Genomic DNA, 16,364 nt, shown 5'->3' on the forward strand with positions numbered 1-16,364 from the left:
TCAACTTCATCATTGCCATCTACACTACCATCTATATGCTCATTTTCCATGGGTACATGGGAAGCTGGTGGTGTATCGAGTTGGCAAACTTGAGAGATTGTGAAGGGTGGTTCCCTATTCACACAGGGTGCACTTTCATTATGCAGAGTTTCCTTGTATTCCTTAAGGATATCTTTCTCTATGTCCCTTACAGTTCTGATTACCCTACGTCTTTTGGCCCAATAAGAAGCCATCTTAGCTAGAGAGAGAGGTGGTGGTGCTATATTAAATTACTTGTATATTGCTTGCAGTGAATCCTCCAAGTCCAAGTGGGGACCCCTTTTAAGTTACTGCAACCCAGAAAAAGAGGGAAACAAAGAAAAATAAATAACAATGCATAAACTAACAATACAAATATATATAAGACAAATAATTGTGTTATTCAGGCTATAAAAAAATATTTCAAAATATCTGAGAGCCGGAAGCATAAGGAGATAGTCATGATGTTGTCGCCATAGATATATATATTAAGTAGATGCCTCGTCCGCGCTGCTGGCCAATGGAGTCGAACGTCACCACTGGCGGCCATCTTAAGCTGCTCACCCATAACATTGTGTCAATCATGTTTATACATTTTATAAAAGATTAATTTTAGGTTTAATAAATGCATCTAATTCTAGAGATTCATATTCTGAAAGAATTTTGAGTGCAGGTCAATCTGGTGAGGAGAAATAAGCCTAATTCATGATTTTTTACAATAGCGCCACAGCGGGTTTATGGGTTTGGGGTTATTGGTAACCATACCTAAAAATGTCAAGAGGTATCGACTTACGACGTAGGCTGCAGTATGACTTTTACAGAATTAAAAAAAAAAAAAAAAGTTACAGAACCAATAGAGGACAAAGCAGCTTTGCTGCTCGGACCCCTAATAATGGATACCAATTCCAGAAACTTATAATTTGAATCGAAATGAATTCATTTATTGCTGGTTATTAAAGGTCCCATGGCATGCTATTTCATGTATTCTTTAATATAGGTATTAGTGGGCAACTAACACAGTATTCAAAGACGTTCCCTAAATTCAGCCGTGGTGCAGAGTTACAGCCACTCCGAGCCAGTCGCACATTGAGCTTCCCCCAAATGCGCTGTTTCGGTGGGCGTGTCAAGGAGGAGGGTGGGGGTGTGGCCCTGAGCAGCTTGCAGCCACCATGCGCTCTGTTTACAGTGGATGTATCGCAATGGCGAGCCGCACACAGCCTTTAGCCGTGTTCTGTAAATATTCTAGAACACACGGGAGTCCTGGAGCTCTATATCTAAATATGATCATATAGCCTACACAGATATCTATATCATATAATATATATTATCACGGCCAAAAGCTGTGTGAGCCGATATTATGAATCTCAAACGACCGCGTTGGGTTCTCCGACGTTCCTGGTTCTTCAACGTCCACATCAATGTGAATACACACACTGTAACGCAAGTGTTTCTTGTCGGTTCTTTGACGTGTCTTGTATTTCCACAACGAGACTGTCGTGGGGGTTATCTGAGCCATGGTTGAGAAGGAATTGGGGGAAAGGAACTTTGATTTGACTCGCTGAAGTACATGAACTGCGACATGCCGCCGGTTGCCGCGAGGCACCATCGCCCGGCAGCGGGCAGCGGGCAGCCGGCAGCGTGCGGTTCAGTCGACTTCAGGTTGATGTGAAAGTGGAAGAACCAGAGACGTCGCAGAACCCGACAGCGGGAGACATTCGCCGCCAACAATCCCTTTCTCCTCCTTGTCGTGGTTCATGTTCTTGAGGGAGTCAAAGCCAAAGTTCCTTCCCCCCAATTCATTCTCAACCTTGGCTGAGATAACCCCCAATACGAGTCTCGTTGTAGAAATACCAGATACGAGAGTCCGACGTGTTATGCGCCATCACACCAACAGCAGAACGGTTATCCAAATAACAAGGAAGTGTACAACACTTGCGTTACAGTCCTGGAGCTCTATATCTAAATAATATCATATAATACATAGATATCTATATCATATAACATATTGTGTGCGCCTCCAGACGATATTATGAATCACAAACGACTTTGTCGGGTTCTGCGACGTCTCTGGTTCTTCCACTTTCACATCAACCTGAAGTCGACTGAACCGCGCGCTGCCTGCGGCCGGCTGCCCGCTGCCGGGCGATGGTACCTCGCGGCAACCGGCGGCATGTCGCAGTTCATGTACTTCAGCGAGTCAAACCAAAGTTCCTTTCCCCCAATTCCTTCTCAACCATGGCTTAGATAACCCCCACGACAGTCTCGTTGTGGAAATACAAGACACGTCAAAGAACCGACAAGAAACACTTGCGTTACAGTGTGTGTATTCACACACACACATGTGGCGCTCGCACGGTCGAGTCTCATTGGCGGGCCAACGTCTCTGGGCGGGCCAGGCAGAGTAAGGGGAGGAGCTGAGATTCCTCATGACGTCATGAGCACAGATTTCCAAATCAGCGCGCTTGAGCCTCCGTTTTTTCAAAGGCGAGCAGAACAGCTAGTGCTCGTTTTACACCAAACGCAAGTTTTAGCCACTGGGGGACCATAGGCAGGCTAGGGGAACTCATATTTATGTTAGAAAACCTCATAAATTGAGATTTTCATGTCATGGGACCTTTAAGCACACAATATACACGTAAGGAAATAAAATGCAGACTTCACATTTAAGAAAGACTACTAGGGGCAGTTCATTTCAACGTCAACATTTAACCTCTTTTTTCCCCCATGTGAATTGGGATTCAAGTGGCCAAAAATATTCCCGCTGGCCAAGTCCGACATAAGTGATTCTCACTGTTGGCGACAACCTGATTGAAATCAATACAAGAATGCAAAGACCGCTTGTTGTAGTCCAACTTCGGAAAACGGTAGTTCCACGCTAGAGACGCTGAAAGGAGCCTCGATGCTTCCTTTAACCCTCCTTTAGCATTGGTTACTCCTGAGCTTCCTTTGCGAAAGGAAAGGAGAGAGTGGTAGGCCTATCCCATATTTCTTTACGGCGGCAATATTTAAAGCAACATGCCACCGACGAAGTTTACCGACACTACGCGAAGACTCATGATAGACGCGGTATAAAGAAACATAATTATTTGAATATATATGAATCAATTTATTACTGGTTATTAAGCACATCAAATACACCATAAGAAAAGAAAATGCCAACTTCACATTTAAGAAAGACAGTGGGCAGTTAATTTCAACATCAATATAGGCTAAGTTTAGCCTCTTTTTTTTTTCCACATGTGAATTGGAATTAAAGTGGCCTTAAATATTCCCGTTGGCCAAGTCCGACCTGAGTGATTCTCACTGTTGGCGATAACCTGATTGAAATCAATACGACAATAACGCATGGATCAAAGAGCGCTTGTTTTAGTCAATCTTCGGAAAATTGTAGTTTCACACTAGAGACGCTAGAGGTCGGCAATACCCGCCGTTGCGCAATGACGTCGGTTAGGAAGAGTGGAGTCGAATTCATTTTAAACAGTGCTGTCTTTTCTTATGTTCGAAAGGAAGCACCTTTTCATCTCCTTGACAGGATTCCGTTTTCCTCAAAGGTTAAGGAAAGGATCGAGGCATAAAGGTTAGGAGATCTGACTATTCGTTAAGGCCCTAATTCATTTGAAACAGTGCTGTCTTTATGTTCGAAAGGAACCACCCTTTCATCTCTCCTTCACCCGATGACGTTTTCCACACAGGTTAAGGAAAGGAGGCATAAAGGTTAGGAGATTTGACTATTCGTAGAGGACGGACCCTGGTGGTATAATATGTCTCCTTTAAGAGAAAGGGTCATCAATTTTGCCCTCAAGATCATGTCACACCTTCAAAGGTTATTGTAGCCTATTGTCAATAAAAGCAGCTTGCTCTTGGCTTAACCCAACATTTAAAAAAAATAACATTTAGGCCATGTTTTTAAATCCTTTTTTTTCTTTATATAGCCTAAAGGAATTGGATTTATTCCAAAAATAATAAATAAACATGATTGGTATAAGGCCATCAGGTTTTTTGCAACAAAACAAGTTAATTAAATTACAAGACAGTTTTTGTTTGTTTTAGTTTTTCATCGTTCTTCTGCAACGATATACAACTGTAATTGATTGATTCCCGAGGTGAAATGTCATGTTATAACTACATAGGCATGTTTAGTAGGCAATTTAAACTTTATTCACTGGGCAGAGTGAGGTCCCATCAAGCTAACCAAACAATCCAGGATCGTGTAGTGTTAAAGAGTGTAACAAGCGATGGAAGTCTTGCACGGTCCATGGTTCTGAAGATTGTGTTCCGGATGCACTGCTGATGCTGCTGCTGTCGGGGCTGATGCTGAGGGGGTCGTTGAAAGTTACTAGGACGTCTGTGGAGAACTGCGGTAGGCGAAACAGTCCCAGGTGGATCGTCACTGCATTTCTGGCTTCCTCGTTGAATTTAGATACACATTGTGCACCATTCAGCAGCCAGGCAGAACTGCATTCTGACAGGGAGAGCTCTGACTTGGAGAGGGGCACAACACTAGTGACATCACATGTCCCCGGCTTCAGTGCCTTGTTACTCCCTGCGATGTCCTCAAAGTGATACTTCGCGGCGTCTTGGTCTTCGACTTTACTCTCGAACTCCAACAGCTCCACTATGAGACTCTGGTCGGTGTGGCCATGGGCAAACACCTCCTGGTTGTCTGGAACCTCTCTCACATCACTGATGTCCCTGGCACTGTGTGGGATTCTAGCTGATATAGCTCCTCCGAACAGAGGATGTCTGTCCCCATGACCAGCAGCACCAAGCATCTTCCAAGAATGGCTCATCTCTCGTGGCTTGGGACTGAAATTGCAAAGCGAAACAGTGTTAGTTGCTGGCCGCAGGAACCTGCAGAAATCCACATTTATATTATCCAAGATATGTTATGGTAGCGCACAGTATAACGTGTTTCCTGAAAAACGAAACGAAGCTTCTTCTGGGGGAAGAAAGCGACATTTTATCAACTCATCGGCGATATGCTGCCACCTAGGGACACCGACTCGCTGTAGGGTTTACAGACTGGGTAGCCCCGCTCATTCTGCCGTCGATTTGAGTTTGCCCTGCACAAGGGTCTGGAGAACTTCTTTAATATATCCATGCTGGAGAAGAGCAATACATTTCTTTCTACTTCACCGAGCTGGCTTTTCCCCACCGAGCTGGCTTCCCCCCCCAGCACAAGAGGCGTTGATCACGCCTGTTGTGCTGGAGAAAATGACAGCAGCTTCCCCAGACCAACGCGCAATCTATGATTGAGCTTGGTCTGGCAATAGTCTGACCAGGGTTTACAACGATTATGGTGTAATCCACTTGTATGGTACGCCGGTATTAACCGAATTCTGCAGCCCACCGAATCACCCGATGGGGCGCTGTTGCACATTTTCTGCAACATGCACGAGTTTGAAGTAGACAGGCATGAAGTCGATAAAACGTTGTGCATTAGAACAAAAACATAAATAAAACATATGATCTCCCCCCAATCTTTCCACTTGTTATTAAATGTGCTTAATAAATAGATTTGATTTGATTAGCATTTTAACATAGGCCTACCCATACAATGGATAGGGCGTTTAGTACGGTCCATCACCGCTGTTCTTTCTCCATAAAGAGCTACAGTCAGTGTTTGATTAGTTGATATACCTTTGAGCATTTCCTATTATAGGCTATGTGTAAAATGCTGTTTAGAATTAGCGTTTGTATCAAAAAAATAACCAAGATTCGACTACTGCAACTCACTCCTGGCTGGACTTCCTGCCTCTGCGATTAAACCTTTGCAGCGCATCCAGCATGCGGCAGCGCGCCTCGTGTTCAACCTACCAAAGTTCTCCCATGTGACCCCCCTCTTCCGGGACCTCCACTGGCTCCCTGTAGTAGCTCGCATCAAATTTAAGACGATGGTACTGGCATACAAGGCAGTCGATGGAACTGCCCCTGCCTACCTCCAAGCATTGCTAAAGCCACACACCCCGGCTCGATCCTTCCGCTCGACTACCTCAGCTGGGCGACTGGAACCACCATCGCTAAGAGCTAGCAAAGGTCGATCAGCAAAGTCACAACTTTTCTCGGTTTTGGGGCCTCAGTGGTGGAACGAGCTCCCTGCCGCTCTCAGGACCGCAGAGTCGCTCACTATCTTCCGAAAAGGACTCAAGACTCACCTGTTCAGAGTCCACCTCGACTCTGCATAGCCACCTTTCCTCTTTCCTCTTCTGACCACCATTGTACACTGTATTGTATTGTAGTGAATTGTATTGTGTTGTAGTACTTAACTGTGTAGCAACTGCAGTAGCTGCTATCATGTCTGTAATACGGGGAATTGATTAATCTAGCGATTGTGGTACTTGCACTTGGTTCTATGAACATCCTTTCTGTACCGACAGCGATATATTGATGCACTTTTATGACAAATGTACTTATTGTAAGTCGCTTTGGATAAAAGCGTCTGCTAAATGCCCTAAATGTAAATGTAAATTCATGTCTATGGGGTTTCTCATTTGATATCTACAATTCAGTTGCGGATATCCACTATGTGAATTACGGATATCTGCAACTGAATTGTAGATATCTGTAATTCCAGTTTGAGATATCTACACTTTGATTCTGACTAGTCATAATTCCAGTTCAAGATATCTTTAATTCACCTCAATTCAAGATATCTACATGTCCCTTTTCAGATATCTTAAATTAAGTTTTGACTAGGCGAAATTACGTTGTAGATATCTCTAACTGGAGTTATGACTAGTCAAAAGGACGTTGTAGATATCTCTAACTGGAGTTAGGGATAGTCGTAATTGAATTGTAGATATCTATTATCAAGTTGTAGATATCTTGAAATGAATTTTGATTAGAGATATGTAGATATCTTTAACTTTCATTCTGCCTAGGCGAAACTGAATTAAAGATATCTTGAATTCGAGTTTTGACTAGGCGAAATGACGTTTCAGATATCTGTAATGACGTTTCAGATATCTGTAATGACAAATTATAGGACAGTCTACTTTAGGTGGGAGCGGAGCAGCTCCTCGTTCAATCATCATTCACACAATTCACCTGTGTTCACTGATTACATCGCTCCATATAGCATGACTGCTCCTTTCTTATTCCATTCGGAAATGAACCCACTTCTTTGATTATGGCGGCAAGGGGAAATTACGTATTTCTGGATATCTAAAACGTAATGCCCAACACTCAAATGACGTTTGAGATATCTTTAACTTTCATTCTGCCTAGGCAAAACTGAATTACAGATAACTGCAATTGTCATTTAAGATGTGTGACGAGTTGAATGTCGTTTTCCGTGAAGTCATTGCAGATATCTGTAATTCAGTTTCGCCTAGTCAAAACTGAATTACAGATATCTCGTGCGGCCACACCAAACGCGTTACTCGCGTTAGGGGCGTCCAAACTCGGCATTTTTGCATAGGGAACCATTGGTATAGGCGCGTAGACGCACGTAATTACGCACATAAACGCAGTAACGCGCCCAACGCACCAACGCCCGGAGTTCAGAAATCTGAACTTTTAACGCTCCAACGCGTGGCGCTTAGCCGCGATAGCCAATCAGCGTGGAGCTTGACCCGACGTCACTGGCAGAGAGTAGTGAGCTTGGACAGAAGCATACGGCCGACATCTTTCTTTATTCTGGGGGGAAATAGTAACATAGTTACGCTATTAAATGCGTTTATGGAAACATTTTTAGCGAGAAATGTGCATTTTACTTTCATAATGTTCGCTCGGTGAATGTGAAGGATGTTTGGTTTGATAGTTATGACGAAGAGGGAACGCTCCGTTCACTTGCATGGACAGAGTCTCTGGATGCTAAGCAACCTCAATGTCTTGGCGGACTATTTCTCTGCTGATCAACACTACGAATGCTGGAAACACACCAGACACACCATGTGAAGTTATTTAACCCGATTATTGTTATTTATATCAGAGATTATTTAATCTAACCCGATCTTCACCCTGCTACCCTCTGGCAGGCGCTACCGGGCCACTACAGCCCGCACCTCCAGACTGCAGAACAGTTTCATCCCCAGGGCCATCACAGAACTTAATAATCACACTACACTCCTACCCTCCACCCAGCACAACTGCACTTTTGTTAGTGGTTGCACAAACAAATTTCGTTGTGTATCCAATGCACAATGACAAATAAAGTCTATTCTATTCTATTCTATTCTATTCTATTCTATTCTAAACTCTTCACCCAAACACGGCGGTGTTTGGGTTTCCTACCTCGGACTCCAGCGCAGCCACGGCCGACAACTATCTTTATTCTGGGTGGAAATAGTAACATTGTTACGCCATTAAATGCGTTTATGGAAAAAAATTTAGCGAGAAATGTGCATTTTACTTTCATAATGTTCGCTCGGTGAATGTGAAGGATGTTTGGTTTGATAGTTATGACGAAGAGGGAACGCTCCAGAGTGTCTGGATGCTAAGCAACCTCAACGTCTTGGCGGACTATTTCTCTGCTGATCAACACTACGAATGGTGGAAACACACCAGACACACCATGTGAAGTTATTTAACCCGATTATTGTTATTTATATCCGAGATTATTTAATCAAACCCGATTTAAGCTCTATCATGCACACAAACACGGCGGCGTTTGGGTTTCCTACCTCTGACTCCTAAATCTGTGTCGTTCACGGGGCCCCGGGAAATGTGTGTAAACATTTTAGCATCCCTAGCTATCTCAAAAAAGGTCGGCAAAGGGGCGTGACCTCCAACAGTACAGTAAATGTACATAAGACAGAGGTTAGTTTCTAGTCCCCATTTTTTGTGGGATGGAGGTGTACATTTGTGGCTAAAGGTGTGTAGATACAGCTGGCCTGTGGCCACGTTTTTGAAGTCGGGGGTCAAAAGGTCAAAAGGAGCCGGCACCACGCCGCTTATGAGATAACAAAAAGTTAATGTGTGTTTCTCTCATAACTTTTTGTCATTATTAAAGAGACCTGATTCTCAGATATGCATGTTGGATGGCTAGGGTGTAGGTCTGGGAAGAACTTCAGGCCAAAATCTTGCATGGAGCCGCTGGGTGAGTTGCAACGAGATGGAGCACTTGCTGAGTCATTTCCTGTAGTTCTGGAGCCACAGGTTGAAGCGTATGCGTCCTTTGAGACCCCCTTTGATATATAAGAGACCCTATACAGCTTACTTAAAAGTTGTCGACTCAGTCACCTATGGCATCACTTCCTTTAGGGCTTCGGCCTCCTAATTGATCATTGTAGTAGGCTATAATTGCCCTCTTTCATATATATATGATAACAATTCTCCAAATCCATATGGGGAGGGGGGGGGATGCTTGTGGACAGTAGGGGTTTACCCTAGACATAAATAGGAAGTAAAATCAGGAGAAGGAATGACCTCTCACAAATATTTATTTAATAAATTGTTTCAAATAACCCTCCCTCGTTAAATCAATGAGCTTGGTGTTTTGCTTTAAAAAATGAGTTATAGAAGAAGTCTAAACTGCAGAAAATAAACACATCCAAGCTGCATTTTAAGGATACCTTGGAATATCTGTCTATTTTTCAACCATCGGACCCTAGTTTACGACAAAAACAACCCAATTGACGGCAGCTCCTTTGCCGCGTGGTTTTTAGAGCCACGAGTATTAGAGGGGGCGGTCGATAGCAACCACCATAGCAACCATGACGGTCAAGTGACTGGATTCAGCCCCGTTGAAAAAAATAGAATACCTCCCTACACACTCAGTAGTAGCTTAATGATATTTAAATTATTATGACCATGAAGTCTTTATTTGCATGGGTTTACATTTCGTTGTGTAGCATGGAAAAATCGGAGAAACACTCCCATTCAGAATGCATTGGTTTACACTTCGTTCTTTGGAGCACGGTTATTTTTATTTATTTATTTATTTTCCATTTTTGAGGAGTTGAGGATTTTTCTGCAATAATCCAAAATCCAATGGAAAACCCGTTGGCTTTTTGTCAAGGGAACCGAGGGCGACGCTCACTTCCGGGTTTGCCAACATACGTCATCCCTCTCCACCACTCTATACTGTAAAAACACATGTTCAAGTTGAATGATAATGCATGAATTTATTCTTTATTCTGCCATAGTAACACGGTAAATAAATGGCAAAAATAGGCTGAGAACGAATTCGTATTTACGATATTGTAGCGACCCTGGGACAGTTAAATAATAATAATAATAATAATAATACATTTAATTTAGAGGCGCCTTTCAAGACACCCAAGGTCACCTTACAGAGCATATAGTCATCATTCAAAACTATGTAAAACAGACTAGGAATAAAAGGAAAACAGAGGTTAAACATGAAGAATAATAATAATTAATAACACTCAAAGACGCCTAAAGTGAAGTGGGGACCTCACTAACCACCACCAATATGTAGCACCCACTTGGGTGATGCACGGCAGCCAATCGGTGCCAGAACGCTCACTACACACCAGCTTGAGGTGGAGAGTTAGGGATGAGGTGGAGAGTGAGGGAAAATAACATATTTAAACACTATCGACCATATTTAAACACTGTCGATCACATTTAAACAATATCGACCACATGTAAACACTATCGACCACATTTAAACACTATCGACCATATTTAAACACTATGGACCACATGTAAACCCTATCGACCACATGTAAACACTATCGCCCACATTTAAACACTATCACCCACATTTAAACACTATGGACCACACGTAAACCCTATCGACCACATTTAAACACTATCGCCCATTTAAACACTATCGCCCACATTTAAACACTATGGACCACATTTAAACACTATGGACCACATGTAAACCCTATCGACCACATGTAAACCCTATCGACCATATATAAACACTATCGACCACATTTAAACATGTAAACCCTATCGACCACAATTAAACACTATCGACCACAATTAAACACTATCGACCACATTTAAACATGTAAACCCTATCGACCACATTTAAACACTATCGACCACATTTAAACACTATCGACCACATTTAAACATGTAAACCCTATCGACCACATTTAAACACTATCGACCACATTTAAACACTATCGACCACATTTAAACACTCGCCCACATCTACACACTATCGACCACATTTAAACACTATCGACCACATGTAAACACTAGCGACCATATTTAAACACTATCGACCACATTTAAACATGTAAACCCTATCAACCACATTTAAACATGTAAACCCCTCTCGACCACATTTAAACCCTATCGACCACATTTAAACCCTATCGACCACATTTAAACCCTATCGACCATATTCAAACACTATCGACCACATTTAAACTATCGACCATATTTAAACACTATCGACCACATTTAAACACTATCGACCATATTCAAACACTATCGACCACATTTAAACCCTATCGCCCACATTTAAACACTATCGACCACATTTAAACCCTATCGCCCACATTTAAACACTATCGACCACATTTAAACACTATCGACCATATTTAAACACTATCGACCACATGTAAACACTAGCGACCATATTTAAACACTCACACAATTTGATATATATCACTATATATATATATAGATATAGATTTGTGCTGATTATATTATTACAATCTATCCTTGTATTTAAATTGCGGATCCCCATAAAGGGTATAAATTGCCATCCCCGTATTGGGTTCCAATAGGTTGACTGACTCTCCATATATCATCCTATATCATGGGTTGATCAATTAAACACATATTATTAAAGTCATACAACTGGAACCCTTCCATAGTATTCGTTTAAGCTGCAGCATGGTACCGTTATCCCTTTCCAAATTAAAATCGCAATGAGGTTGGCGACATATTTTTGAGCAGGGGAACAAACAGGACCGCAACAGCTAGGCAACAACAAGCCGCAGTGACGCATCTTCAGCCGTTGTCCTGACATCACCGGCTGGCATTGTAAACAGAGAAAGTCACATCTACATAATGATAAAAAAATATGACTGGGTCCATGTCCTAAAAGCTATTGTCTGTGAGCATGTTTTACAAGCGGATACGTGCGAGGAGAAGGGGTGGGGAGAGAAGTGACTTCAGGTCAACAACACATATCATGCTTCCGAACTACATAGCTAGCACTCAGCTAGCTATGCACGCTCTTGTGTTTTCATTGCCAGCACAATTACCGAGATATTATTTTCACTTTGAGAATGAATGCGTGGCAACTCACAAAAATAGTTTGTGTGTTATGTGTTGCATTGTATTTCGTTGTCCGTTATGCCAGTTGTTCTGTGTGCATGTATTGTAATGTTCTTCTTGTCAATCAGTGTGGGGACGAATCATTAGGTCAGCTGGGGGAGGGCCTTGGAAGAACACGAGGGTGGGGGCCTGCACGTGAGTGAGACCGTGTTGGGGGTTGCCGGGGTAACCGGGGTTTGTTTTGGGTGGGATTTCTGCCGTTGGTTACGGGTTTCAGTGACCTGGTTTTGGTTAATTAAAAATTCCTTCAATTACTAATGACTCGACATCGTTATGTCACCGGCGAGGTCATTACAATATGTTCAATGAAACGTAATCACGGACAAAATACGTTTTTAGACAAACGTAATTGAGAATGCCGAATAGTTCTCTGGGAACGTAATTTTGATGAGAAAGGGTTGCTCTGTCAGTTGTCAAAAAAAGCGCACGGACGTGGCCTCTATAGCAACGACCTCAGCTACCCAACACTGATCAAAAAAACGATTGTTTCTCTCAATCAAAACACAAAACAGGACAACTGATACCCATAAACTTAACCCATACATGTTTTGTAATTAACAAGGACACGTTGGTGTAGTTGTGTTGAGGTCGGAATGTCACAGATTTCACCGTAAAATCGCCGTTAATGCGCAGACATCGTGTCTTCCGTTAGCCAATGGGATGAATGAATGCTCATAGCTTCATGCATTGCTGTGGAGTGATTACATTGCAATGAGTGGAAAACCCCCTGCGTCGAAAAAAGAAGCACATGGTCCTGCGTTAGCCAATGGGATGAATGCTCATAGCGTCTCTATGTGCAGCCATCGGCTCTTCCGTTAGCCAATGGGATGAATGCTCATAGCTTCATATATTGCCGTGGAGGGATGACATTGTAATGAGTGGAAAACCCCCTGCGTCGAAAAAAGAAGCGCAAGGTCCTCCGTTAGCCAATGGGATGAATGCTCATATAGCGTCGAGCTACATGTGCGGTGGAAAAGCGGCATTATGCCGCTTTTCGACACGACACGACACGACACGACTCGACACGGTAGCAGCACGGGTGCTTTTCCACCGCAAATAGTACCTCCTGGACGTGGGCGGGGTCGGCTGCGCGAAAGGGCCGTGACGTATTTGTGTACGCGACGCAAACAACACATACGCAACCCACACATGGACAGAACCCACATAACAACAATGGAGGACATCGATCGCATTACTATTATTAGCTGGCATGTTGAAGAAGTTGGAGAAGTGGAACATGTTGGCTGCGGCGCTGCTATGGATGTTACCAGCATGGTTGCCATGTCGCTCTCGTGACTTCGTCACACTCTCTGGTCAATCAGTCGCCGGCCGTCTGCCGACGTCACCTTTTAGCATCGGCTCAGCTCGCTTGGAACCTAGAGCGAGTAGGTACTAGAAAAAGCAGCCACTTCAGGTACCAGATACCATGGTACCGCGGTGGAAACGCAAAAAATGCGAGCTGAGTCGAGTCGTGTCGAGTCGTGTCGAGCTGGTACCATGCAGTGGAAAAGCGGCATAAGTGCAGCCATCGGCTCCCCCGTGAAGTTTACATTGTAAGGAGTTGAAAACCCCATGCGTCGAAAAAAGAAGCGCAAGGGTACCCTTTTGCGTCAAAGTCACTGACCGTTCGTCAGAAATCGACGCGCTCGGAGTGAGGATGTGTGTTGGCATTACACCTTATGGAAAATTCATGCAAACATGTAGCAAATTTGAGCGGTGATGGCTCAGTGGATGACACTAAAAATACACCAGAGTTGATATTCCATGTTTGATTTTAAGTGGTAGGCAGATTTTTTTCCTCTGTTATACAAGAAACACACTTTTTAACACAGGACATTTAATTTGCCACTGATTATATCTATCAGAAATGTTTCTGCTGGACTCAGATTAACATTTTATTTCTCAAAAAGTAAATATCTTATCCATTTAGCTTATAACTCTCAAACCACTCTAACACTGCATCACTCTGGACTAGAACCAGCAACCCTCCAGACTGAGATACAACTGGAACTATTGATTGAATTTATTTCAGACATTCAAATACAAATTAAACATGTGAAAAATACATAACAAAAAGAAAAGGACAAATATTTAATAAATTAACTTCCTGTGTTCCTCATCTTTTTATATATCTATCTATATACAATTTTCTTTATGACACTATATTTGATATTTACAATACCATACATATACAACTTAAATAAAATAAATACTATATATTTTATAATTTACAATATACAATCCATATATCTACATATATATACACATGTCTATTTTTATAATTTGATGTACTATATTTACACTTTATATATAATTTTTATTGATTTATAATCCTAATGTAGTTTGGTACAGCATGTTTATATAACTATATCTCTCGTTTTCAAAATCCTTGAAACAGGATGGTTTTTCCGAGTTTTTTCCGGGAATTTCCTCTGCCAGGTAAGCGAGGTTAATTTGGCGATATGATGCAGTCGTATTCGCATAAAGACAGAGACAACCAGCGACAGGAGGAGGGACAGGTGATTGTCGATGCCAAACTGGCTTTCTTGGACATGGCTCCCCAGTGCAAAGACGTCCTCTGTCCCGATTTCCTCTCTGACAAAGTGGGCTACAACAACCTCATCAGGGGCTTTCCCTGGAGAGTGTTGACGAATGGCCCTCTCCGCAGCTCTCACCACCTTCAAACAGAGAATTAGAAAATGTTAAAGCTGTGACTGTATGAGGATGGGTTGGGCTGTTGGTCATCGTTGGGCAGCATGCTAGCTGTGTGTACAGAGGAGCTGATGGATGTTTTTACTGACCTTTACAGTTCCTTTTGAAGGAATCATCAGCCCACCGTTATTACGAAGTTCCAGCAGATGGTAGCTCTGGTCAAATGGGACAGCTACAGCATCTGTCACCAGGCTGGCACGGCACACATCACAGGACAGGCTGCGAAAAATACACCGGACAACGAACCCAGCAATGTAGACCAGTGCGTTGTCTACTAGACCACCAAAGCGAGTCGGGAGGTAGCTGTGGTCCCCTACAAGGGCCGAAATGTTCAGGAATGGAGAAACCAGCTCTTCAGCAGTGGCGGCATCTGCAGAGGACATCTCAGCAGCGGAAAGGGAGACTCTGGTGTAGTGCTCAGCTGACAGGGTGACAGTGGCATCCTGTCCTCTCACGTTGCCAGAATCCACAGGCTTGACACCACATCTATACATGAGCTTGCGGAAGATACCCTGGAACTGTCCAGCAGTTGGGCTGTTATTCCAGCCTCCTAATGAGAAACAAACGGCAACATACAACCCTTTAAGATATTTAAATCGTGTCGTGTAAATCGTGTTTTCCTTATATGAATAGAGGAGACATGAGTGGTAGAGTAGGAAGGATATCAAACCCAACACAGGGCTACTTAACATTGAGGCAATTAACTTATTCCATAGTTATAGTAGACCACACACAAAAACGCCACAAAGGGATATGACCTATTGTCTTGCTCCCTTTTATTTTTTTAATATTTAGATTTTACCATTCTCTGTAAACCCTAGAGATGGTTGTGAGTGAAATAAGAGATAACAAGAAATTGAACCGCTGTACGAGTTTATGTGTTGTGTGTATTTATGTATGCTAGCTGCTGGAACACCTACATTTCCCTGCTGGGATGAATAAGATAATATCTTATCTTATCTTATATCAAACCTGATGCTCTGATAGAATTGAAGAGAAGCTCCAAATGATCCTGGCTGAAGCGGTAGGTCAGGACATATTGTTGCTCTTCCAGGAGTTGAGGAATCATCCCCATCAGAGTATCAATGTTTATAACGAACCCCATGACAGACAGGCACCTTAAATTTCCAAAATGTTTTGTAGAACTGATCATAGCAGACATGCTGGGGACTACATTAACTTTAAATTATCAACATTGCTCATTATATTACCAACTCCACCTACAAAAATACAGAACTTCTTTTAAACCTGATGCAGAACAGCATATCATGAACTCCGTGCAAAACAGCACATTGTGAACTCTGTGCATAATAGCATATCATGAACTCCATTCAGAACAACATGCAATAAGTATTTAAAAATTAACCTCTTTGACTGGTGAAGGGGTTTACCATCCATCATCACCAAATCTAGCAAGTACT

At 42.6% G+C, this 16,364-nt stretch overlaps 2 protein-coding genes across 2 annotated transcripts; both read right to left on the reverse strand.

Moving 5' to 3' along the window:
* Window positions 1-3,919: 3,919 nt before the first annotated feature.
* rangrf (RAN guanine nucleotide release factor) lies at window positions 3,920-4,971 on the reverse strand. The gene has a single exon (XM_060067074.1). The coding sequence runs from the start codon at window positions 4,806-4,808 to the stop codon at window positions 4,206-4,208; it is 603 nt and encodes a 200-aa protein (XP_059923057.1). The 5' UTR covers window positions 4,809-4,971; the 3' UTR covers window positions 3,920-4,205.
* Window positions 4,972-14,588: 9,617 nt separating this feature from the next.
* Window positions 14,589-15,784, reverse strand: LOC132469540 (uncharacterized). Its single transcript, XM_060067528.1, has 2 exons — window positions 15,033-15,784; window positions 14,589-14,909 (listed from the first exon to the last, which is right to left on the reverse strand). Exons 1-2 carry the CDS (start codon window positions 15,633-15,635, stop codon window positions 14,589-14,591), a joined length of 924 nt encoding a protein of 307 aa, XP_059923511.1. The 5' UTR covers window positions 15,636-15,784.
* Between the last annotated feature and the right edge of the window lie 580 nt (window positions 15,785-16,364).

Source organism: Gadus macrocephalus, chromosome 12, assembly GCF_031168955.1.
Source record: "Gadus macrocephalus chromosome 12, ASM3116895v1".
Lineage (NCBI taxonomy): Eukaryota > Metazoa > Chordata > Actinopteri > Gadiformes > Gadidae > Gadus > Gadus macrocephalus.

What these genes read in the sequence shown, in the direction of transcription:
- rangrf (XM_060067074.1), bottom strand. Translation starts at nt 4,808, where the DNA reads ATGAGCCATTCTTGGAAGATGCTTGGTGCTGCTGGTCATGGGGACAGA.
- LOC132469540 (XM_060067528.1), bottom strand. Translation starts at nt 15,635, where the DNA reads ATGTTAAGTAGCCCTGTGTTGGGTTTGATATCCTTCCTACTCTACCAC. An exon ending in CTTCAAAAGGAACTGTAAAG is followed by an intron (nt 14,910 to 15,032) that starts GTCAGTAAAAAC and finishes CTCTGTTTGAAG; the next exon opens with GTGGTGAGAGCTGCGGAGAG.